Genomic DNA, 27186 nt, shown 5'->3' with positions numbered 1-27186 from the left:
CTTGTCTCAGTCAAATCCCTCGAACTCAGCACCGCCTTCCTAACCTGCAATCTTCTCCCTGACCTCTCCGCCCCCACCCCACTCTGGCCTATCACCCTCCCCTTGACCTCCTTCCACCTATCGCATTTCCAACGCCCCTCCCCCAAGTACCTCCTCCCTACCTTTTATCTTAGCCTGCTTGGCACACTTTCCTCATTCCTGAAGAAGGGCTTATGCCCGAAACATCGATTCTCCTGTTCCTTGGATGCTGCCTGACCTGCTGCGCTTTTCCAGCAACACATTTTCAACCAATTTCCTCTTTCCTTTGTTGTATTTTAACTATTGTGTTTGAATTTACTTTGTTTTGCTTAATTGGGTGTAGCTTGACCAATCAAATTGTATATGGACACAGCACCTCACATTTACCTTTTAAAATAAGAAAACGTTGGGGTCTAGATTTTCTTAACACATTTTGAGGGAGGTCTGGTCTGGTCCATAACATTTCATGTCATTGGTTCTAATGTGGGTGTATGACAATTGGTTGTTCTTTGTCCCATTCTATTTGTTTCCAGCTGCTTCTGGAAAATATTGTCCTTTCTCCCACTGTTTTTCCTTCCTTCTTCCCTTTATTTCCCATTTGCCTTTTCTCTCTATTTCCCTTTCCCTCCCAGCAGGGTTCCTACCGCTGTCATGCTACTGGAAGTGACCTATATTGAGAGAAGAAATTTCCATTATCACAAATGCAGAAGTCTAGGTTAGCTATAAACATGGACATTCAAACCACATCCTGAAAATGCCACCTGTCAACACCAAACTCATTGAGTTACATAAAGAATCTTTTTGCTCTTCGCCTCAATATGGGCCATGATATAGCAGCCCAAGCAAAATCATTTCCCTCGGTACCAGATTGGAATGATAGCTCTTCTCTATGAACACGTCCTGCTCAATTGATGTTATCTTGACTTTAGAAGAAATTATGAGTTTCTGCAGGCATGTTGCATGGGTCACAAAATATCAGACTTGGAAAGAAGATTGCAGCTACCCTAGGTTGCCCTGTAGGACTGTCAGATGGGAAGTGTTACGCTTTTAAGCTTTAAGAAAAGCAGAAATTATTCATACAACTGGTAAGATTGATTAGTGATTCCATTGTCAAGGTCAGGGAGCATTCAACATTAAAACTATTCACGCAGTGAAATTAAAGAAAAAAGTGTCAATCAAAATTGATTTCCACTATTATCAGATGAGTGTCCAGCAACACACATCTTAAAAAGCCAACCTTTTATTCAGACTAAAGTGAGACAAAGATGTGGATGCTGGAGAGCTGCAAGTTTCTCCAGCAGTTTCTATCTCCTCAGACTGTTGATCACAAATGACCCGCACAACTATAGATTACTCGACCTTAAAGATACAATCCAGGATGACAACTAAATATTACAACAGTGGTTCAGTCTATCCATTAGCACATTTCCAGGAAGTAAACTAATACAAATTCAGCTGAAGTAGACATCGGGCACATTTTCCATGCTGTGTTACATGTAAATTCACATTCAAAACAGGTCCAGCAGTAAAGGCAAGTTGAGCAGAAGTTTTAAAATGTCAAAATCCAGGAAAGCCAACAATAAAGCAAAACAAAGTCAAAAGTGTTGGCAGTCCTGACAGATTTCACTGAGCCCACTAAACTATTAAGGGGTCCCAACCAATCTCACTGTTACCTGATTGCAAGTCCATCCCCAAGGACAGAATATAACTAATAACTTGAGTTGTATCAAAATGTGTTTCTGTCACAGCACGTCCACAACATTTTGTCTTTACAAATGAATTGCATTTTCCTAACTGCTACCTTTAACAATGCCACATTCCTATAATTTTCAAGGACATACTGTGCATCTTCTTGAAGAAACTGTAATATTTGTTACAGTGAGTACAGAAACCAGTTGCAGTATTTCAGGGATTTGTTATATTTCACTGTTGAAATCCTGCATGTTCATCAGCAATTTTTTGCACTGAATGTCCATTCCATCCAAATTATTTTTCATTCCCTCAACATTTCTAAATCTTATAAGAGGAAGGCAACAAAATTCCGCTATGCCGTACCAACTGTCTGGATTCTGCAGGTACTGTTCCAAAATGGTAGCCATGACAAGAAAACACACACACACACGTTTCCAGGACTCCAATATAATTCTAACCCATCGGCCAATTATCTGCCTGGTTTTGAGACGTCCATCTCTTTAAGGGTGATGGCCCCACCTCCAAGAGCTGCTGGCCAATTGGAGGACAGGCAGTGTTTCTGTCCCAGTAGCATTTACCACTAACAGTAGCCATTTCCAGTACTGTGGCTGACTGACACCAACAATCATGGATGAGACCTGGAAATACAGGTAATTGGATTGAGCTTGAAGAGTAGGGGATGACGAGAGGGTGGGTGAGGATGGCTACGCCAAGTGCCAATTTTGACCCAGCTGCTCCAGCCAGCACCCTCACTTAACCTCATGCAGCTGTACATACATTCAGCAGCAGGAAAGCGCCTTCTCCTTAGCATTTCTTCACAGATGAAGTTTTGAAGAAGGCTGTATTCATCAGTTGCAGGTCTGTTGATTGCTAGTCAGGCCTTTTTGTGACCAGCAAATTCTCCTACAATGTGTGCAAGTGAAAGCATCATTACTGCGAGCGACATTTGGATCTATCCTTCTCCTTGTTTTCTTTTCATGCTGTGTCTTCACTCAGTCTCATTGATGTCTGTACCATTGCTGATGTAGCATGTCCAGGCGTCGTGATCTCACCACTGGGAGAGCTGATGTGGCACACCTGCTTAGTGAGTCCTTGAAACATTTGTAAGGGACTCCTCTGATGCATTTACCAGTGGTGGACTCTCCATACAAAGTAAGCTGGGACAGATGACTGCTGTTCATTCAGACAACATGATCCATCCTAAGCAGTTGGTTTGGCAGGAGGATAGCTTTGATGCTTGTGAAGATAGCGGTTTCCAGGGCTCCACATGTTTGTAATGGGGTCATTCCAGTGGATCTTGAGGCCACTGCAGAGATAATGGTGAATGAATTGCTATATATGGTGTATGTAACGGTGGTATAGAAGCCTTGATTTGGTGCCATACAGGGGGATAGTGAAGAATACAGCTTTCTACACTTTGATTTCTATCTATGCTCTGAGACTCCAGTTGCCTCACAGTTGTTTATACAGTTGGCTGAATGCATTGTTTACTTTTGAAAGCCTATTGTCAACCTGCTTGCCTACAGTGGCATCAAACAAAATGACACTCCCCAAACAGAGAAATTGCTTCCAGCTTGGTTCCCTCAGGGACAGTGTTTGGTGATCTGTATTCTTCTTGGGGTGCACACTGCTGTAGGACTTCAGTTTTGCTTTAAACTGGTTTTTAGTCTAAAGAGATGTGCCAGCATAGAAAACATGATGGCAGACGTGGGTACTGCAGATGTTGGAGATTAGAGTCAAGATTAGAGTGGTGCTAGGAAAGCACAGCAGGTCAAGCAGCATCCGAGGAGCAGGAAAATCGACGTTTCAGGCAAAGGCACTTCATCAGAAATTACTCTAATCTTGACTAGAAAACATGATATCATACATGGCAGATTTAACTGACTGTAGAAGCACAATTAACAGTGAAAAGAAGTTCATGCATGAGTTTGTTTCTGTGAGGAAACCTGAGATTGAAAAGACTTGTAGCAGTTCAGAATCATACGTAAATTCCCTCAAGGTCTTCCACTGCCTGCTGCAGCATGATGCTGAAGAAGATGGTGGATAGGATTGGGGCCATCACACATGCCCACTTCACACCACTGGAGATTCAGAAGCAACAGGAGGTTGCTGTTGTGTTTAACTGTTCCATACCAGCATTCATGATATCGCATCAGTATGGCCAAGAACTTGGATGGGCATCCATGTCTTACAAAAATTTTCCAAAAGTCCATCTCTGCTCACAGTCGTGAATGCCTCGGTGAGGTCTACAGCCATAACACTAGACCTTTTATTTTGCTCATGTTACTTTCTTGTATTTGTTAAAGTGTTCATGGAGTTTACAGAGTTCATAGAGTTGTTTAGAGTTGAAGTTGATGGAGTTGTGTTGCTCATAGAGATGACTTTGTTTTTGACTTCAAGACCTCTGATCAGATCGCTTACTCCGAGACAAGGGTTTCCATTCCCTTTTGGCCTGAAATAGACAAGCTGTTCACAGAGCAAGGAAGAGGAGTGAAGGGCTCTCTGCCGGATCTATCTATCTATTCACTTTCAGGACAACATAGACAACCTATAAAAGAAGTCCTATTTAAATATATTAGAAGTTATATTGAAAATGTAAAACATGAAAAGAATAGACGACCTGGCCTCTCGAGCCTTCTGACTATTCAATACAATCATGGCCTAGCTGCTGCCTCCACTTCACTTTACTTTCCCATTTGTTCCCCATATCCCTTTAATTCCCATATCCATATTCCTTAAGATATCAATCCAGCCTTGGATATTCAATGATGGAGAATGCAGAATCCTCAGGGGTACAGAATTCCAAAGATTCATTCAGAAAGAAACTTCTCTTTATCTCAACCCGTCACTCTGAGACTGAGTCCACATCTTCTAGATTCCCAAGCCAAGGGAAACAACTTCTCGTGTCAATGCTGTAGAGCCCTAATGAATCTTGTATTTTCAATGAGATGTTTTTTTTTCAATCATCCTAACTCCAGAGAATACAGGAGAAAACTACAAGTGCTTTGCTATGTGAGGGACATTCTCTAACCTCAACCCTTCATTTTCCAACTCATCAGGAAAGCAGATAGTCTCTACAACAACTCTAATTGAAACCTTTTCAGTGATTTACACAGAATAGGAATTGCTTCTATTCCATATTTATAATATCGAGGAATTCATTAAATGGATTAGGGAATATTCTCTGTGGTCATCCTGGGTGACTTCAGCTCTACCATTGGCCACAGGAAGTTCAGTTGTGGCTATTCCTTTGGCCATCAGTTTCCTTCATGAGCTTGTGTCCCACTAGTTACTAAAACCTTTGGCAATGTGCCACCTGCAAAAGAGAGAGTGTCAGTGAGTGTGGTGCAATGTATTTGGATGATGTATCTGCTTGAGTTGAATAGCTGGCAATCTGTGAAAATTGTGAGATATAGGTATGAGACTTGCAATACTGCTATATGTGTGGGGTTGAGGTGAGACAATGGATGTTGAATATGAGTTGATCTGCAACATATTATCAATGAGGATGAGCACCTCACCAAGACCTTCCCCACACCTCCACTACTTGCCTTTAAACAACCGCCAAACGTCAAACAGATCGTTGTTCGTAGCAAGCTGCCCGGCTCTCAGGACAACTCCATACAACCCTGTCACAGTAGGCACTGCAAGACGTGTCCGTGTGGACATAGATACCACCATTACGCATGGGGACACCTCCCACCTTGTACATGGCAGGTACTCCTATGACTCGGCCAACGTTGTCTATCTTATACGTTGCAAGCAAGGATGCCCGGAGGCATGGTACATTGGGGAAACCGAGCAAAAGCTACGACAATAGATGAATGGGCACCGCACAACAATCAACAGACAGGAGGGTTCCCTCCCAGTTAGGGAACACTTCAGTGGTCCAGGACATTCAGCCTCGGACCTTCGGGTGACCATCCTCCAAGGCGGACTTTGGGACAGGCAGCAGAGAAAAGTGGCCGAACAGAGGCTGATAGCTAAGTTCGGTACCCATAGGGAGGGCCTCAACCGGGACCTTGGGTTCATGTCACATTACAGGTGATCACCATTGCAACACACACACACACACACGCGCACACATGCACCCCCTCACAGACTTAAGACACTCTGCACTCACACATACACTTTCTCACACTCTCAACCCCCACCCCAGACAGATGCGCACACACAGACAGACAGACAAAGACTCACATGCACGCATATATTGTGTGGGGTGAATTTGTACTTGGAGGGTTACATTGTACTTTGCTTAAAAACTGCATGCATTCATGTAGAACTCTGAGCTCAAAAACTGCATGAATTCATTAGAATCAATCTACACATCATGGCATAGACAAGAGAACACAGGGGGCCAACACCTTCAACATATTGTCTAGCTATCACCATTGTTAACAGCTAACCTGAGAATGCAACTTTTTAAAAAAAGGTTTTGTGATTTACACATGAAATAAGTGAAACTATCATGGTATTCAAACAGATGAAAGGCTTAATTGAAAAATTGATTGTCTATGTACAATTTCAGTTACGTCACACTGTAAATTTTTGCTATAAATTCTGTGTATTAGGATCGAGCCCTTCACTACCACCTGATGAAGGAGCGACGCTCCGAAAGTTAATGTGCTTCCAATTAAACTTGTTGGACTATAACCTGGTGTTGTGTGATTTTTAACTTTGTACACCTCAGTCCAACACCGGCATCTCCAAATCAGGATATGAGTTATGCTTGATAGTGAATGAATTGGGCAGTGTGTGAGCCTAGTGATTAATCTGAGGGAATATGATATTTGAAGCTGCTTTCACTAACCTTGATCTTCATGTGAATTCATTAAACTTTTTCCCACTACATTCAAAATCTCCAGGCTAGATTCCTTTCATTAACAGTGATATCTATCTGTTCCCACTGTCTTCTCAATATCTGTTTAGAGACCCTTTTTGTGGGTAGAAGAACTCTCTGCTAGTATCCATCTCCGACATAGAGGTTCAGTGTTGTATCAAAGAACCTTAGCATGTGTCCCATGCTCTACTGTAGTTCTGCTCAGTGTCTCTTCCAGCACCTGCAGTAGCCAGAATCCACATCCTTTTGAAAAGATGCCATTGAGCTTTAAGTAGTGCAGGCTTAGTTTAAGTTATTACAATTTTGACAGATATAATATTGTTTTGAGACAGTGTCTCTATTTTTTAGGGTAAAAACAGGGGGTCATAGACCAGTTCTGAAGTCTGCCAGAGAGGGTAAGCTTGGATGGCTTAGTTATTGGAGATCAAAGGAAGATTTGTGTTGTTTTAATGTAATGAAAGTACAAGGCATTTATGCTTGGGAACATTAGCAGCATCTGTGTTAACAATGTGGACTGAGTCTTCAAAATCCCAAAATCAGTGCTGAGAACATTTAGGTTGGAAACAGTTGTCCTGTAAGTTGTTAAATTGTTTCCAAGATTGAATATAGTTGAGGTCACAAGGATAGTTAGTAAGCATTTCTACCTAGATACAAGGCTCCTGCGATTCACATTGACACAAAATGATGCAGAGGCAGCCAGCATAAAGATCAGGTCACAAGCTTTTTTAGAATATCGCTGAATATCACAGGATTTTTTTTATTCTTTTTTGATCCAGGAGATAGAGTGCAAGTAAAGAGACCAAAAATGTTCTCTAATTTAGTGCACAGGAATGTGGGTGAGACCTTAAGTCTGGATTGAAAAGACTAACTTGGTGGGGAATTTAAATAAGGTTGGAAGGGTCAAATTGCTTGGATTTGAAGGAGAGCCTCTGAACATTGAAAACCTCCTTGTGAAAGACAATTCTAAAATTACAAATTACTGGGCTGAGAAATGAATTGAAAAGGAGGAAACCCTAGGAAAACATTGATGTCGATATAAAGTGTAAATTATAGTTGTGAAGTGGGTTTTTTGTTTTATCACACTAAGGAGCAAGGTATATTCCATTGTGTAGTTTATTCATAAAATAGAATAGAATCCTTACATTCTGGAAACAGGCCCTTCGGCCCAACAAGTCCACACTTACCCTCTGAAGAGTAACCCACCTTGACCCATTCCCCTACCTTATTATCCATCTATTTACCCCTAACTAATGCACCTAACCTACACATCCCTGAACACTGAGCAATTTAGCATGGCCAATTCACCTAACCTGCACATCTTTGGATTGTGGGAGAAAATCAGACCACCTGGAGGAAACCCACGCATATACTGAGAACATGTGCAAACGCCACACAGACAGTCACCCAAGAATGGAATCGAATTTGGGTCCCCAGCACTAGGAGGCAGTAGGGCTAACCACTGAGCCAGCAAGTTGCCTATAAAGATAATATTTAGTTACTACTGCTTTTAATCCGTCATTACGATAAATATCTTAAACTATGAAATATTGTTGTTTCATTCTTTCAGTTATTAAATGAATCAAAGAAAATTTGAACTTCATCGGTCTCTGCAGAATTTATAACAAAGTAAAATTAGCTTTGCACATACCTGGTCACCTGCTGAGGCATGTAGTCTCCCAGCAATGCATTTCGCACTGATTTGTACACTGCTGTCAACAAGATGAGCTGTCAACAAAGTGTCAGTACTGCTGGCGTTGCCATTACCAGGTCATGCACCATGATATGCAAATTCTTTCAGACCGTATTCAATACTTTTCCACTAAACATCTTATTTGAAACTAATTTGAATATTTTAATATTTGCACAATATTAATTCATGCTTGTTCATTCTTCAGTTTAAATATTCCCATCACTCCTTTGAGAGACTAGTGGCAATTGTGTTTAGCTCTAATTGCTGTCCTCAGAATCCTATCAAACATAACTAGCTGTTTGGAGTTTTATGTGAGATAGAGTCATAGGGAAGTATACCATGGAAACAGACCCTTCGGTCCAACTCGTCCAGGCCGACTAGATATCCCAATCCAATCTAGTCACACCTGCCAGCACCCGGCCCATATCCCTCCAAACCCTTCCTATTCATGTACCCATCCAAATGTCTTTTAAATGTTGCAATTGTACCAACCTCCACCACTTCCTCTGGCAGCTCATTCCATACCCATACCACCCTCTGCGTGAAAAGGTTGCCCCTTAGTTCTTTTTTATATCTTTCCCCTCTCACCGCTAGTTCTGCACTCCCCCACCCCAGGGAAAAGACTTTGTCTATTTATCCTATCCATGCCCCTCATAGTTTTGTAAACCTCTATAAGGTCACATCTCAGCCTCCGATGGTCCAGGGAAAACAGCCCCAGCCTGTTCAGCTCTCCCTGTAGCTCAAATCCTTTAACACTGGCAACATCATTGTAAATCTTTTCTGAACCCTTTCAAGTTACACAACATCTTTCCGATAGGAAGGAGACCAGAATTTCATGCAATATTCTAACAGTGGCCTAACCAATGTCCTGTACAGCCTCAAAATGACCTCTCAACTCCTGTACTCAATACTCTGACCAATAAAGGAAAGCTTACCAAACGCCTTTTTCACTATCCTATCTACCTGCGACTCCACTTTCAAGGAGCAACACTCCCTAGGACTTTACCATTAAGTGTATAAGTCCTGCTAAGATTTGCTTTCCCAAAATGCAGCACCTCGCATTTATCTGAATTAAACTCAATCTGCCACTTCTCAGCCCATTGACCCATCTGGTCCTGATCCTGTTGTAATCTGAGGTAACCTTTTTCACTGTCCACTACACCTCTAATTTTGGTGTCATCTGCAAACTTACTAACTGTACCTCTTATGCTCGCATCCAAATCATTTACATAAATGACAAAAAGTAGAGGGCCCAGCACCGATTCTTGTGGCACTCTACTGGTCACAGGCCTCCAGTCTGAAAAACAACCCTCCTCCACCACACTCTGTCTTCTACCTTTGAGCCAATTCTGTATCCAAATGGCTAGTTCTCCCTGTATTCCACGAGATCCAACCTTGCTAATCAGTCTCCCATGGGGAACCTTGTTGAACGCCTTACTGAAGTCCATATAGATCACATCTACCGCTCTACCCTCATCAATCCTCTTTGTTACTTCTTCAAAAAACTCAATCAAGTTTGTGAGGCATGATTTCCCATGCACAAAGCCATGTTGACTATCCCTAATCAGTCCTTTCCAAATACATGTACATCCTATCCCTCAAGATTCCCTCCAACAACTTGCCCACTACTGACGTCAGGCTCACTGGTGTATAGTTCCCTGGCTTGTCCTTACCACCTTTTTTCAAAAGTGGCACCACGTTAGCCAAGCACCAGTCTTCCGGCACCTCACCTGTGACTATCGATGATACAAATATCTCAGCAAGAGGCCCAGCAATCACTTCCCTAGCTTCCCACAGAGTTCTGTGGTACACCTGATCAGGTCCTGGGGATTTATTCACCTTTGTGTTTCAAGACATCCAGCACTCCCTCCTCTGTAATATGGACAATTTTCAAAATGTCAACATCTATTTCCCTACAATCTATATCTTCCATGTCCTTTTCCACAGAAAATACTGATGCAAAATACTCATTTAGTATCTCCCCCATTTTCTGTGGCTCCACACAAAGGCCGCCTTGCTGATCTTTGAGGGCCCCTATTCTCTCTCTAGTTACTCTTTTGTCCTTGATGTATTTGTAAAAACCCATTGGATTCTCCTTAATTCTATTTGCCAAAGCTATCTCTTTGCCCTCCTGATTTCCCTCTTAAGTATACTCCTACTTCCTTTATACTCTTCCAAGGATTCACTCGATCTATCCTGTCTATACCTGACATATGCTTCCTCCTTTTTCTTAACCAAACTCTCAATTTCTTTAGTCCTCCAGCATTCCCTTTCAGCCTAACAGGAATATACTTTCTCTGGATTCTCGTTCTCTCATTTCTGAAGGCTTCCTATTTTCCAGCCATCTCTTTACCTACGAACATCTGCCCCCAATCAGCTTTTAAATGTTCTTGCCTAATACCGTCAAAATTGGCCTTTCCCCAATTTAGAACTTCAGCTTTTAGATCTGGTCTATCCTTTTCCATCACTATTTTAAATCTAATAGAATTATGGTTGCTGGCCCCAAAGTGCTCCCCTACTGACACCTCAGTCACCTGTCCTGCCTTATTTCCCAAGAGTAGGTCAAGTTTTGCACCTTCTCTAGTAGGTACATCCACATACTGAATCAGAAAATTGTCTTGTACACACTTAACAAATTCCTCTCCATCTAAAACCTTAACACTATGGCAGTCCCAGTCTATGTTTGGAAAGTTAAAATCCCCTACCATAATCATCCTATTATTCTTACAGATAGCTGAGATCTCCTTACAAGTTTGTTTCTCAATTATCCTCTGACTATTAGGGGGTCTATAATACAATCCCAATAAGGTGATTATCCCTTTCTTATTTCTCCGTTCCACCCAAATAATTTCCCTGGATGTGTTTCCGGGAATACCCTCCCTCAATACAGCCGTAATGCTATTCCTTATCAAAAACGCCACTCCCCCTCCTCTCTTGCCTCCTTTTCTATCCTTCCAGCATTTGTATCCTGGAACGTTAAGCTGCCAGTCCTGCCCATCCCTGAGCCATGTTTCTGTAATTGCTATGATATCCCAGTCTCATGTTCCTAACCATGCCCCGAGTTCATCTGTCTTCCCTATTGGGCCCCTTGCAGTGAAATAAATGCAGTTTAATTTATTAGTCCTACCTTGTCCCTGCCTGCCCTGACTGACTCACTTCTGTTCTCAACTGTACCCATCTCAGATCGATCTCTTTCCTCACTATCTCCCTGGGTCCCGAGCAGCTCTAGCAAATCACCCTGTCAGTATATTAGTCCCCTTCCAATTTAGGTGCAATCCGTCCTTCTTGTACAGGTCACTTCTACCCCAAATGAGATTCCAATAATCCAAAGATGTGAGTACTTCTCCCATACACCAGCTCCCCAGCCATCCATTCATCTGCTCTATCCTCCTATTCCTGCCCTCACTAGCTCGTAGCACCGGGAGTATTCCCGATATTACTACACTCGAGGACCTCCTTTTTAAATTACTTTTTAAATCTCTGTAATCTCCCTACAGAATCTCAAACTTTTCCCTTCCTATGTTGTTGATTCCAATATGGACAATGACCTCTTGCTGGCCCCTCTCTCCCTTGAGAACATTCTGTACCCTCTCTGAGACATCCTTGAACCTGGCACCAGGGAACCAACACATCATTCTGATTTTTGACTGCTGACCACAGAAACATCTGACTGTACCTCGGACTATAGAATCCCCTAATGGATTTGATCTTTTGGAACCCGACGTACCCCTCATTGCATTAGAGCCAGTCTCAATACCAGAAACTTGGCAGTTCGTGCTACATTCCCCTGAGAATCTATCACTCCCTACATTTTCCAAAACAGCATACTTTGTTTGAAATGGAGATAGCCACAAAAGACTCCTGCACTACCTGCCTCCGCTCTTACTTTCCTGGAGTTAACCCATCTATGTGACTGTATCTGAGACATTCCCCCCTTCCTATAACTGCCATCTATCACATACTGTTGCTGTTGCAAATTCCTCATTGCCTCTATCTCTCTAACCAATCCATTTGATCTGATAAGATTCACAACCAACAGCATTTATTGCAGATATAATCCGTAGTAACCTGTAAGCTCCCACATCTGACCAAGTCGCAACTTTATTTGAAGACAACAAAGATTAAGAATTAAATTTTACATTTTTAACAATACAAAATTGCTAATTATCTGATTCTTTAGAAAGTTAAAGTACTTCTCAGATACTCCTAACTTTGCTGGGCTGATGAATTGCTGATGGACTTTGCTAGGCTGATGAATCTCCCACTCCACCAAGGACATGTAGGTCCTGGGCCTCCTTCACCACCACCCTAACCACCCGATACCTGGAGGAAGAATGCCTTCTCCTCCGCCCCGGGATTCTTCAATCCCACAACATCAATGTGGCTTTCACCAGTTTCCTCATTTCCCCTCCTCCCACCTTATCCCGGTTCTATCCTTCCAGCTCGGCACTGCCCTCAGAACCTGTCCATCTTCCTTCCCACCTATCCACTCCACCTACCTCTCTGACCTATCACCATTGCCCCCACCTTCATCCACCTATCACACTCTCAGCCACCTTACCCCCAGCCCCAGCCCCTCCCATTTATCTCTCCACCCCCTTGGCTCACAAGCCTCATTCCCGATGAAGGATTTATGCCCGAAACGTCAATTTTCCTGGTCCACGGATGCTGCCTGACCTAATGTGGTTTTCCAGCACCAAACTCTCGACTCTGATCTCCAGCATCTGCAGTCCTCACTTTCTCCCTGATGAATTGTTCAGTCTGTTGCTCTCACACTCTCATTCTGACATTCTTCTGAGTAGGATCTATAAATGCTGATTTCTATTCCTGTCAAAACTCTGGTGGCTTTTTAAATGCATAATTTACCCTATTTTTAAAATTGGATTTTCTTTTTAAAGCAGGCACTGTTCGCGGCCGAGGTAGAGGGGCAGCTGGCAACAGAGCAGCAGGACCTCGAGGATCGTACCTGGGTGGATATTCAGCAGGCAGAGGTATTTACAGCAGATATCATGAAGGGAAGGCCAAGCAACAGGACAAAGCGTATGAACTGATACCCAGCTTAGATCTGGCTACAGTCAGTCCAGTCGCTATGAAACCTGGTGCAGGTTAGTAAAGGAAATGTTTTGCTAAACATTTACCTTAACAGCTAGGGAAAAAAATAGAAGAAAATAGAAATGCAAAGGTGATGTTTTAGAGTTCTTCCTGAAACCCCTATAGGATTTTGAAATATTCCTGTAGGATGTAGAATAATTCCAATAAACACAATGAAAAATCTGGAATTTTTTGAGTTGCTGCTAAAGTCAGGTGGGAGTTCTTAATTAAATACTTACTGTTTGAAAACCAGATTTAGTCAGCTTTGAATAAAGCTTCATTACATATTGTAATGAACAAGCCAATAGTTTTGTAATGAACTTCGGCAACAAATGAAGAATACAAATTGATAACATGATTGCAATTTTAATGTTGGTGTAATTTGGAGTTGGACTGATGAATTCCAAAAACTTGGATCACCCTCATTAGAGAAGCATTGTACCGAGTCTTGATGTTTGGATGAATTGGTCCAGTCTTGTTCGTACTGTTTTTAATTCCTGCTGAAATCCAGCAGGAAGCACTGGCTGGTCAGAAAGATTTTTGACATCAGAGAATGGCCTTAAAGAATGGTTCATGGCAGTCAATTGGCTAGGAATGGGGTTGGCTGGAGCGGGGCCGGAAGGGCAGGGAGTGCCTGCTCCTCTTGGATCACAGGTAAACAGAATAAAATGAAATTAATGTAACTATTTGCTCCTCATTTGACCATGGCTTCACTGACCAGCAGATGTACTGAGCAAGGAATTTCAGATTAAATTTGCAATACAACCTGATGATTCTGTTAGATATTGGTCTGTATAAATAAAGAAGACTCATGTTGCATTGGGAGAGTGTCCATATGGCCTACTCCCATGAACAGGTTAAAATTGCAAACTGCAGGAAAGCAATGGCATTGGTAAGTTTAAGTCACAGAGTAGCCATTCTAATCATGTACTTTACCCCCAAACCCTGGTTGCACAGGCTGCATATAACTATTGCAACTTAACTTGACTCTTTCATCTAAGTCATGACTCTTTCATGTTTAACTGTTTCCTTTCCTTTTCAATCCTACATTAGCCTGTATTATACTATGGCAGACAGGACCTTATCAACTTGCCCCATTTCATTTCACTTGGTTGGCCTTGATTAAAATCACTTCTCTTCAGGTTAAAACAGTATGTAACTGCAAGCAACTTAAACTATCAAAAAGTTCCCATGTAATCCCTTGAGAAACTGTACAGATTTTAATGATAGTGACAATCTACAAAGGTAGGGTGAAAATTCAATGGTAGTGAATTATGATGTCAATAGAAAGGGAGTATAATTGGTGGCTGATCCAGTTCAACCCCCACCTGAACTGAATTTTACCTCCCAAAATGTTTGTAACGTTTTTACTGGCTTACCAGCCTGTTAAAAGTTTTGTAGCATTCTTTTAAAGTAATATATGCATGTTTAAGAAACAGAAAGGTCTGGAGGAAATCATAATTGGGTTTGAGATGTTAACTGAGTGCAGGGATCTTACCAGGCTGTGAACAATGAGAGCTATTATGTGGTGAGTGGCAGAATCAGGTGAGATCTTCAGCGATGCCCATCTTGATGTTGAGATCATCTCGCTGCATCTTATTCACTTTTCTCAAATAGCTTGTTCACAGACCAACCTGTAATAAGTTGCAATCTAACCAAACTCTCAATATAAACAGGCCACCGAGCAAACTCAGCTTGGAAACAAGAGCAGGTTCTTGGTGATATCAACTCGCCACTTGTTTCAAAAGAACTCTATCTTTCTCCCTGGGCAAATTGCAAAGCAGGGTAGGATCTATTAGCATCAATCAACACATACATACCTGTCCACATGGACAATGGACATGGACTCCATTTTCAGGAAGTCGTCATCATCATCATTGCACTTGCACTGCATCCTGCAAGAGCAGGCAGGTCTAGCACACCAGCAACCAGCAGTGTCTGACTGCATTGTATACAGGTGCCACAGAGACAGGAATCCATCGCACCTAATGATCACCCTGTTTACCAGGACCAGCACGTGTACACCTTGCCTTGCCTGCCAAGCCTTGCAGTGGCAATTGGTGCAGACACACAATCAGGTGGGTGGCTGTGCTGTGAAGCAGTCTTCAGTCAATGCCGTGACTTGTCTGAAAGTCTGAGGGGGATAGTCCATAGTGAGCTCCATGGGAGCACCGGTCAATCAGGGTTTCCAATATGTTAATCAAGGACCCCCATACCAATCCCAGACTTCAGGCATGAGCACATATCCAATCATGGTGGCATTGCTGAGGACTCTGTGCCTCAGGGAGTGGGTCACAGTCAGTCCTTCATCCACATAGGCACCTGTCCTCGCGGTAGGAGAGGACTGTTTGCGCACCAGCCAGCGGTGAAGGACCATGCTGGCAGCTCTGGTCACTCTGTCAACAAAACATAATGGGGTGTGTGAAGGTATCTGGGAAGGGTGGGGGTGATAAGTAGATGGGTGTAGATGTATGTGCATAGTTTGGGTAGTGAGTGAGGGAAATATAAATTCTGCTGAAATCAGTAGATGTCCCAAAGGCGCATAGAAAATGCAGGGGGTTACTTAAAATACAAAATGAAGAGGGCAACGTGTGGACTTAAAAAATCACAAGCGAGTAATATATAAGTATATGAGGGGAAAGAGGATAATCAGAGAAACAGTAGGCTCATTAGGTACCAAAGTGGCAAACTGATTGGAGATAGAAGACATAGCTGAGGTTTTAAATGAGTACATTTCATCTATATTCACGATAGAGATGGACATTGTAGATATAGAAATCAGAGCCAGGTGTTGTGATATAATTGAACAAATTAGCAGTGCAAGGGAATAGGTATTAGCAGTTTCAGTCAGCTTGAAAGTCAATAAATCTCCAGGCCCAGATGAGACGGGGAAAACAAGGGAAAAGATATCAAGGGCTCGGCCATTATCTTTCAAGTCTTCTCTGGCCACAGGACAGGTGCCAGAGGAATGGAGGACAGCTAATTATTCAAAAAGGGTAGTGCAGATAAACCAGGAAACTACAGGCCAGTGAGTCTCACATTAGTGGTAGGGAAACTATAGGGAAAAGTTCTGAGGTATAGACTAAATCTCCACCTGGAGAAGCAAGGATTAATTAAGTTTGGTTAGCATGGCTTTATAAGGGGGAGATTGTGTCTAACAAATTTGATTGTATTTTTCAAGGAGTTGACTAGGCGTGTAGATGAAGGTAGTGCAGTTGATGTAGTCTACATGGATGTAGGTAAGGCTTTTTACAAGGTCTTACATGGCAGACTGTTTAAGAAGCCAAAAGACCAAGGCAAATCCATCCAAAAGTGGCTTAGTGGCAGGGAGTAAAGGATAGTGGTTAAAGAGTGTTTTTGTGACTGAGTTGTATGTGTGTGTGTGTGTGTGTGTGTATATTGGGGGTGGTGGGAGTGCTGTATCACTGGGTTTGATGTTGGGTCTCTTGCTGTTTACAATGTACATTTCTGAACTAGACATGAATGTAGGAGGTATGATCTGTAAGTATCTGCAGGATTAAGAGCTATATGGGATACTTGCCTTTATTGGTCAAGGCATTGAACATGAGAGCAAGGAGTTAATGATGAAGATGTGTGCAATGATGTTAGTTAGGCTACGTCTAGGTTACTGTGTGCAGTTCCAATCACCAAATTATATGAAGGACGTGATTGCACTAGAGAGAGTGCAAAGGAGACTCACAAGGATGTTACCTGGACTGGAGTGATTCAGCTAGGAAGGGAGGTTAGTTAGGCTGCAGTTGTTTTCCGTGGAGCAGAAAAAGTCTGAGAGGGGACCTGATTGAGGTGTATAAAGTTCTGAAGGTCATAGACAGGATAGATAGGGAGAAACTTTTTTCTCCTCAGCAGAGGAATCATCTAGTTTGAAGGTAATGTGCAGAGGGTTTAGAGAGAATTTGAGGAAAACAAATTCACCTAGAAGATTGGGTATATCTAGAACTCATTCCCTATAATGGTGGTAGAGACAGAAACTCTCAACACTTCAGAACTCTTTAGACGAGCACTTGAAACATCATCGCATACAAGGCTATGGGGCATCTGCTGAAAAATGTGATTTCCATACTATAAGAGCTCCATAATTCTGTTAATTTCCAGTAGCTCCTGATAGTGCAGCCTCCAGCCTGTCTATTGAGGCAGGTAGACAGTCGCAGGACTAGCTGCACTGCTGCAGCAGCTATGCAGTGACACACAATGCATTGATGCAGCTTTACTGCATTGAAGGCCAGTGCCTTCTGTTACTTGCTTTTGCTGCTGCATCTCCTCCCAGTTGATACAATGTCCATCATTGTCGAGACCACGGGGTCTCCTGGGGGCTCAGCAGGTGCCTGGTCTCCACAGTTCTCTGACTGCGAATGGCCCAGGGCATTTCTTCCCCCCACCACACCCTTCTGTAGAACTATTGGTACCAGTGGTCACTGTGTGTACCCTCCCAGTACCCTCTGAGATGTCCTCATCTGTGCTGCTGGGACTTCCAGGGCAATTGTTTGACGTTCCCTCCAATATGTCTGGACCGTTATCAGGGAGGTTAAGGAGCTCTCTTGTGTGGGAGTCAAGCTGGTCCTGGGGACCAGTGGCTGCAGCTGAAGATACAAGAGGCAGAGGACATGGCAGCCACTAGTTAGTCATCATGTGTGACAACAACTTGTTACTGTGTCTGTTGCAGTGTTACTCACTCAGGTGTCAGGACATAGATATTTTGTGCATTCCCAAAGGGGTGGTCCTTGTCTTCTCCTGCCGGAACCAGAATCCTTTCCTCAGAGGGGATGAGGATAAGGATGTCCAGCACACTGCCGACCCTTGCCCCACCTCCCCTGCATTACTCTACCCTATGATGGGAGATTTTTCTCCAGTAAAAGACATAAAGGGACTAAATGAAGGTGGCATGGCTATTAGTGTTGGCGCATGTGGGGCAAAGGTGTTGCAGTGTCCTGAGGGAATGAGGAGACTGTGTGGAGGGTATGTGGGTCAGTGGAATGGGAGGAGGGTGGGTAACTAGATCAGGCGAGGAAAGGTTTTGCAGGCAATGGAGGCTGTCAGCAGAAACATTGATGGGAGGTTGGTGCAGTGACACAGAAAAATGGGAGGTATCAGAGAGCAGAGCATTGCACTAACCCTGACAGGGCAGAGAAGATCATTGACCTTCTTCCCCATGCTGCTGTTCAGTCTTCCTCACCCTGGAGAGGGCTCTGACCTGGCTGTCAATGTCCAACCAGAGGAGGTTAGTGCTAGATATCTTAAAACATATCAAGGTGAATAAATCCCGAGGACCTGGTCAGGTGTAGCCTAGAACTCTGTGGGAAGCTATGGAAGTGATTGCTGGGCCCTTTGCTGAGATATTTGTATCATTGGTAGCCACAAGTGAGGTGCCGGAAGATGGAGGTTGGCTAATGTGGTGCCACTGTTTAAGAAAGGTAGTAAGGAAAAGCCAGGGAACTATAGACCAGTGAGCCTGACATTGGTGGTGGGAGAGTTGTTGGAGGGAATCCTGAGGGACAGATTTACATGTATATGAAAAAGCAAGAACTGATTAGCGATAAGTCAACATGGCTTTGTGCATGGGAAACCATGTCTCACTAATTTGAAGTTTTTTTGAAGAAGTAGCAAGGAGGATTGAGGGCAGAGGGGTGGATGTGATCTATTTGGACTTCAGTAAGGCATTCAACAAGCTTCCTTACTGTAGACTGGTTAGCAAGGTTAGATCTCAGAATAGAGAGAGAACTAGCCATTTGAATACAGAACTGGCTCGAAGGTAGAAGACACAGGGTGTTAGTGGAGGGTTGCTTTTCAGACTGGAAGTCTGTGACCAGCAGTGTGCCACAAGGATTGGAGCTGTGCCCACTGCTTTTCATCATTTATCTACATGATATGGATGTGAACATAGGAGGTATGGTTAGTAAGTTTGCAGATGACATCAAAGTTGGTGGTATACTGGACAATGAAGAAGGTTACCTCCGAGCACAATGGGATCTTGATCAGATGGGCCAATTGGCTGAGGAGTGGCAGATGGAGTTTAATTTAAATAAACATGAGGTGCAGATGTTTGGAAAGGCAAATCAGCACAGGATTTATACACTTATTGGAAATATCCTGTGGGTTTTGCTGAACAAAGACCTTCGAATGTAGGTTCATAGATCCTTGAAAGTGGAGTCGCAGGTAGATAGGATAGTGAAGAAGACATTTGGCATGCTTGCCTTTATTGGGAAGTGCATTGTGTACAGGAGTTGGGAGGTCATGTTTCAGCTGTACAGGACATTAGTTAGGCCACTATTAGAATACTGTGTGCAATCCTAGTCACTCTACTCAAAGAAGGATGTTGTGAAAATTGCAAAGGTTGAGAAAAGATTTACAATGATATTGCCAGGTTAGGAGGGTTGAGCTTTAGGGAGAGGCTGAATAGACTGGAGCATTGGAGGCTTAGGGGGTGTCCTTATAGAGGTTTATAAAATCATGAGGGGCATGGATAGGCTAAATAGACAAGGTCTTTTCCCCAGGGTGGGTCCAAAACTAGAGAGTATAGGTTTAAAATGAGATGGGAATGATTTAAAAGGGACCTAAGAGGCAATGTTTTCACACAGAAGGTGTTGTGAGCATGGAGTGAGCTGCCAGAGAAAGTGGTGGAGGCTGGTGCAATAACAAAATTTAAAAGGCACCTGAATGGGTATAGGAATAGGAAGGATTTAGAGGGATATTGGCCAAATGCTGGCAAATGGGACTAGAATTATTTAGAATATCTGTCCGGCATGGACGTGTTGGACTGAAGGATCAGTTTACGTGCTGCTTATTTCTATGACTCTATGACCACACTGGCATGCTATGGTGACATGGGCTCCTCTGCCAGTCGTCCAGGAGGAGGACTCCTCTCCTCTCCAACTCTCCATCCACAAGGACCTCCAGGTCCCTCTCTGAGAAGCGTGGTGCCAGCCTCCTCACTCTTTCCACAGCTAAGCAGCGCAGCTTCCACATGGCAGTTCTCCTACAGGTCCCAGGGGGCTTTGGGAGATAGTGCAGCTGCAAGAAATGCTGGTTGCAACCCATCACTCAACGGAGATCCTCCTTAAGGCCATTGTCAGGTTTCTACTTTGTTTTCTTCTTTAATAAACTCTCTAAAGCACATCTCTTTGTCCAAGCTGTTGATTATCTGGTAGGTTATCTGCTTTGTATTTCAAGATCATATTTTGTTTTATAACGTGCCTGAGAGGCAACTCAAACTGTTTTATAATGTGGTATAGACGTAATATATTCAAATTTATAAACTTGTGATTAAAACTTATTAATTAGTACTTTTATCTGATTGCAGTAGCCATCCCTTCCATTGGAACTCAGTACCAAGTGTTTCAGGCGGCTCCAGGCACTAAACTAATGGAAGATAGCAAAATGCATCCTATGGAGCATGTTCTTAATCCTATTGCTGTGCAAACTGATCCAAATGGAACAGCGATCATACCATCAGTTTCCACTCCTCCACCTTTCCAGGTTAAAAAACTTGTATTTTCCTAAAGCACAATATATTCATTATTTTTCTCTACAGCTTTCTGTGATTAACCTTCCTTCCTTGCTCAGTTTAAGCCCAACTTAAAATTGAGCCAGCCAAGCAAGGAAAATGTTTCATTTGAGGAATGATAAGAATGATTATTACCTTGTGCTAAAGATGGGAAATTCTCATGTCAGAGTCCTTCCTTCGTACTCCTATCCAGTGACTCCTACAGCAGAATACAAACACAAGAAGATAGTAATATGGTAGAAATATCACTGACTCTGAACCAGAAACCTGCCAAATCTCTCCACAGCAACTGGTGGAATTTTAAACTCTTGAATTGAAAGCTAGACTCTGTAGACTGACTAGGTAAAAACAATGACTGCAGATGCTGGAAACCAGATACTGGGATCAGTGGTGCTGGAAGAGCACAGCAATTCAGGCAGCATCCGACTAGCAGCAAAATCGACGTTTCGGGCAAAAGCCCTTCATCAGGAATAAAGGCAGAGAGCGATTAACCTGGGCTCCTTTTCTCCTGGAGCATCGGAGGCTGAGGGGTGACCTCATAGAGAATTAGAAAATCTTGAGGGGCATGGATAGCCAAGATCTTACTCCTAGGATGGGGGAGTAGAGATCACAGCTATAAGGTGAGAGGGGTAAGATTTAAAAAGCACCTGAGGGATAACTTATATGGAACGAGCTGCCAGAAGGAATGGTGGAGGTGGGTACAATTACAACATTTAAAAGGTACCTGAATGGGTACGTGAATAGGAAGAGTTTAGAGGGATATGGCCCAAATTGGACCAGGTCAGATGGGTCAGTGTGGATGAGTTAGACCAAAGGGTCTGTTTATGTGCTGTATGACTCTGTGACTCTTATGACTCTGTAATACTGACTGTGAAACCTAACTGGCTTATTATTGCCCTTTATGAAAGAAACTTTTCTGCCCTAGATGTGCAGGGTCAGGTGAATTGGCCATACTAAATTGCCCGTAGTGTTAGGTAAGGGGTAAATGTAGGGGTATGGGTGGGTTTCGCTTCGGTGGGTCGGTGTGGACTTGGGCTGAAGGGCCTGTTTCCACACTGTAATCTAATCTAATCTAATCTAATCTTACCTAGTTGAGCCTTCATGTGACCCTTGACCCATAGGTATTTGGTTGACCCTTAACTGGCCCCTGAAATGGCCTCCCTCAGCTTAAGGCCAAATAAGGATAGGCAATGCACGCTGGCCTTAACAATGACCCCCACATGAAAGAATGATTTTAAAACTGTAGTATACTTGTCCTGTGATTGAAGCAATGAGCTTGCTTGGAATCCACAGAGGCAGGAATATAGGTGGCCTGACCATTTTATCAATTCCTGTTATCAGTATTTCAGTTTTAAATTGCTATTTATAGTGTTTTTAAAAAAATTGCAATGCTGTAACATGTTTTGTTTCTTTGTAGACTCGGCCAATAACTCCAGTATATGCAATGGCCTCCAATATACAACGAATTCCCACAGCTGGATTCTATGGGGCAAGTTATGTTCCAATTGCAGCTCCTGCTTCTGCTGCCACTGTGGCAACACTGCAGAAGAATGCAGCCACCGCTGCTGCTGTGGCAGCCTATGGAGGATATGCTGGCTACGTACCACAGGCATTTCCAGCAGCAACTTTTCAAGTTCCTCTACATGATTTCTACCAAACTTATTAGGATATTCTAACAAAGACTTTATCATAGTGAAGGAATACACTGGTATTTATGAAGAAAACAAAACATAGTTTGACGTGAAAGAATATTTTTTAGGACTTCAGCAATCTTCACACCAAAAGCTATGTGAAGGAGGGGCAAATGTTTTAGAAATTGCTATTTTGTTAGTATATTTTGAAATGCATATTTTAAGAGTTTTAAGGGTTAATAACCTTTATAGTAGAAACAATTCCATGCATTTTTGTTGTGGAAACATTTTTCTAAATGCCTTACTTTTAACAGATGCTAAAAATCTTCCGTCCATAAGGTTTGAACATTTTGAATGTGGACATCTAGAAACTAGAAAAATGTGTAGATTTTGACATGTTAATACTATGAAGGGTTCATGTGACTTATTCACTCCAGTTATCTAGCCGATTGGTGCCTTCAAGAAAGAAAATCAGCCTTAACTGGATTACAATAAATGTAAATAATACTACTCAGCATTTAACCCATTACTGTATAACCAAACCTAGGCCTGTAGTTTGTTAACCAGTTATCAAGATTTGTATATGATACTGGAAAGACATGCCCATACAAATTGCCGGGGAATAGTCCAGAACTGCAATGCAAAAGAATTGTACTGTCGACTACGAGACTCGAACTTGACTTCTAGTTTATTAATTTACATAATTTGGTTACTTATAGAGGCTGAATATCATCAGCTTCAAACCGGCTGATTGTAGTATTGACCTTGATTGAACTGTTTTAACTATTCATGGTTGGCACCACAGACTGAGGAAGAAAGCATACGTGGGTTTATCTCTTGGGTTAGGATACTGATAAAGTTGAAAAAGGAAGGAAAAGCAAGGGAAAGAATGAACCACGGCAGCATTATACAGTCTCTTGAGGGTAAATTATTATCACTTAAAAAACACAAGGGGACTGAAATATAAAGGACATTAAGTATGACATTAAATAGAAGATAAACCTTCAGTGGTACCTTCAACATGTAGAGTAAGTTACCTTTGCAATGCTCTTTATTTTCTCTGTTCTGCTTTAAGTTCAGCCATATGCTGGATTTTTGAACAAGGACCAAAGCAGGCCTTGTTGGCATGAAGTGCTATATTAATAACTTTTATCATGTTAAAGAAAATTCCTAGATGATTTGAGGTGGTAATGTAGTTTGGGTAGTAGTGATGTTATATTTTGGTTCTATGTAACAGATTAGTTTGTGTGTATATATATATTATGTTTTAATATAAGTTTTATGAGCACATGGCTTTTATGGTGCAGCAGCATATATGTGGTTTACCACAGAATTTTATCAATTTCTTTAAATGCTGTTGAAGAAAAAGAATAATCTTTTATTATAGTAGGAAGTAAATATATTGCAGCAGTGTTTCAATGGCCTGTTTAAAGGCTTTTGAAAGAAAAGTCAATTCTAAGTAGTGTCGTGATACTCAGTAAAACCTGCATAATGTGACCCCATTGCTTTGGACTGACTAAAAGCAACTGCTGAAGACAGCCTGATATCCAGTTGAGCTCCATTCATTATTTAACCTGGAGAAAATGATTGAAACTGCTGTGGATTAATATGGGGTTTTAATTAACAGCTCTGGCCATTTTACTCTTAACACTTGCTACTGTTTATAGAATAGAAATTCCCACATTGTACTACTTGCATGTAAATAATAAAATACCACAAACACTAATGATAACTAGCTAAGGCACCATTTTGTAGACCAACTAAAAATTGATGGATCTTTAACATTTTGCATATTGTATTTGGTGGGAAGCTAGAATACTCCATTTACAGTATGATAACATTAGAAAGGCAGCTGCTCCATATGTCAGTATTGCCTTTATTACTCAGCTCTGGTAACCCAGAGAACTAATGCAACAAACTAGTTTGCTTCTTGATTAAAACCTAATGAGGCACATTCAATTTTTATGCACATTCTAAATATCCAGGCAGCATACTTTTTTCCTGCTCATCTTTTTGCGAGTCTCACTGTTTTGTTTTTTGTTGTCATACTCAGAATCTCACCAGAATATCCAGTTATCACTGATTCTTTTAAACTGTGCAATGTATCACAACACTGAGTAGAACTTCCAGACCTGGCCGAGGTCAGGACAAGACATAGAAGGCACAAAGATACAGGGCTCTGGTCAAATGCTGGTTTCCCAGCACAAATTTACCTTTTCGGACGTGGGTTTGGGGCATGCCATGATATGGAAAACCAGTTATTAAAGTGTTAGGGGTGTATTGGAGACCAACTGGAAAGTTGCAGTTCCTGGGTTGGTGGGGACAGTTCAGCTGTTTGGTGGTGGGGCCCAGAAACAGACCACCAGGCCCTTTCTACCTGCCTGGGTAAGGGTGCAGACAAAGATCACTCTGCAGAAGGATTCCATCTCCACTCTAATGGCTGCTTTACACAAAATATTTAAAGTAATTGATACTGTGAGGTCACCAATATTGAAGCACCCTCTCAGTTATTTGCTCTTAATTACAGACACTGCTTCTCTGAAGCTGAGAGCCTCCGATTGACCTTCCAAATACAAGAGTCCACCTACTGCCTTAATTGGATGGGAAATGTGTCTCCAATCCAATTGAGAGGATACCCCGATCAAAATCCCAAAGTACAGTGGATTCCCTTGGGAGCAGGATGGGTCTCCAGGTTTCTGTCCCAAAAGTGAAAATGCAGCCCACTTTCCTCCACTTGACCTTTTTTTAAAGATGTATACAATTCATTAGAAATGACCCAAATACAGGAGTTCTGATTGTCAGAAACCTGCTTCCTATACCTACTGGAGTATTAGAGCTGGGAAGCACCAGCAAAGAATGGTGCATGGACTTTATTTCCAGCTGCACTAATAGGAGGACAGTAAACTCGCTTCAAATGCAACAAAAACTGTAGTTATTAAAACTAGACTTGGATCATAAAATCAAGTCATAGTTTGTCTTAGATATGCAGGAAAAAGCAACACTCCCACTGTAAAGAAAGCACTCCCTTTACCCAGTGATTTCATTCAATAATGCTTTTGTTCACCTGCAGATACCAATGGATACCTGAGCAAATTGTTCCTTTTAGTGGATTTGTGTGCCTAAAATTCAGAAAAATGAATCTTTAAAATTATTAAGGCATTACTCAGTATTGGTTTTTAAAAATAATTTTATTGGCTAACTTTTCTTTCTGTTCCCAGACTTTTCATTTTGGATTCAATTTCCAACCTTTGAGAAAATTCCATGCATTTCACTTTGCATATTTTTTTTTAAAAAATGATTTATTTGGTTTTCAACAAAATGGATACGCTGCTAGAAAATGCTAAAGTAACCCTTTCTTGAATTAAAACAACTTAGTTCCTTTATACAAATAGGGTATCAACTATACTTTTTGCTTATATATAAACCTTTTATTAACATACAAAGTATCCAGGGTAACACCACTAGTTCGAGCAAGAAAGAGTTTTCCTAAAGTATATTTTTAGATATTTTATTATCTTATGAAGAGAGTGGGGAATGGTGAGATTTTGAGATGTCTTTTATTCCAAAATACTTTTATTTGGCTACTGAGTTTGGCTTCTCTGTATAGGCTTTCGTAGCCCAGTTAAGTAAAAAAGAATGTAGATCTATTTAAATAAAATATTATTTAACTTGCAAGACACATTCTAGGGCAGTTAGAAGTGGGGAAGTTCTTTGGAAAAAAAAGGGTTTCGAGTCACTTTGTGTCACATAGTGCAAAGGTCTAATGTATTTTTATTTGCTTCTCTTTGTATGAAGAAGGCCAAAGTATGATTGACTGATATTGATAGAGGCCTGTAAAGCATGTCAGTTAAGATCCAAACTTGTGCTATTCTATTGCAAACAGCACTGTTTTGTATTTTAATTCAAAATGTTGGTATGGGGCATATAAAAGAACAAGATGTGCATGGACAGACTTTTTAAACTAGTGTGCCTTATTAACAACAAATGCATTACCATCAGGTGTTTGAACTCCTCAGCCAAATATTTTCTATTTTTCTTGTGTTTTAAAAGCTTGAGTTTATTCTTTTGTTGCTTTTATATTCTAAAGCAGTAGTCAATAAAGCATTATGAAACCCATTTGTCTGGTTGTGTTATATTCGAAATGTTCGCAATTAAATATTTCTCAATTTGTGTTCAGTATTTTCAGACAATGAACAGCATTTGATAGCTGTAAGTTGCTCTTAAGGGAATGGAGAGATAATACACTATAGTAATAAGTGAGATTAAAATTACCAAAGCAACAACATAGTCTGCATACAATCAAAACTGTGATAGCAGTTTCTTCTAATTATATGAACTATGAAATTAACTGCATAATCCAAATTTCCATTGTTCAAAAAAAAAGCAATTATCTGGGGATTTAACTGAAGTGCCAGTGTGATACTTATAATAGTTTTCATAATAATTCAAATTTGTATCACATTCAGTGGTGCTAAAAATGCAGCAGTTACACTGGGATCACTGTCAGCTGGCACCTCTGTCACTGATGTTGTGGGAATTATTAGTGGCAATTCGCTGGTGCCTGCATGACATGAGAGCTGTCAATCATTGTGTTTAGAGCATGGACAGAAGAGCCTCACCCTCCCAGAAACAATTCATTGAGTTTTAATATGTTCATTTCCTACCAATCCTTAAGGAATCTGCCAGCATCTTGGCCTGGACTCAC

At 41.7% G+C, this 27186-nt stretch overlaps 1 protein-coding gene across 10 annotated transcripts in view; it reads left to right on the top strand.

Annotated features, from left to right (window-relative positions):
• rbm47 (RNA binding motif protein 47) overlaps positions 1-26597 on the top strand; it is a 264038-nt gene extending 237441 nt beyond the window's left edge. For 8 of the 10 annotated variants that reach the window (XM_043692551.2, XM_087987566.1, XM_043692568.2 and 5 more), the window contains 3 exons: positions 13139-13345; positions 20647-20822; positions 22268-26597. In XM_043692551.2, coding sequence (XP_043548486.1) covers positions 13139-13345; positions 20647-20822; positions 22268-22516 — 632 coding nt within the window. In that variant the 3' untranslated portion in view covers positions 22517-26597. The remainder of the gene's footprint in view (positions 1-13138; positions 13346-20646; positions 20823-22267) is intronic. The other 2 variants (XM_043692577.2, XM_087987573.1) reach the window with 2 other exon arrangements.
• The last annotated feature ends 589 nt before the right edge of the window (positions 26598-27186 follow it).

Source organism: Chiloscyllium plagiosum, unplaced genomic scaffold, assembly GCF_037043375.1.
Source record: "Chiloscyllium plagiosum isolate Xiang-an unplaced genomic scaffold, Cpla_swu_hap1 HiC_scaffold_1, whole genome shotgun sequence".
Taxonomy (NCBI): domain Eukaryota; kingdom Metazoa; phylum Chordata; class Chondrichthyes; order Orectolobiformes; family Hemiscylliidae; genus Chiloscyllium; species Chiloscyllium plagiosum.
The sequence above is the reverse complement of the archived record's forward strand: the minus strand, read 5'-3'. Positions and strand labels throughout refer to the sequence as shown.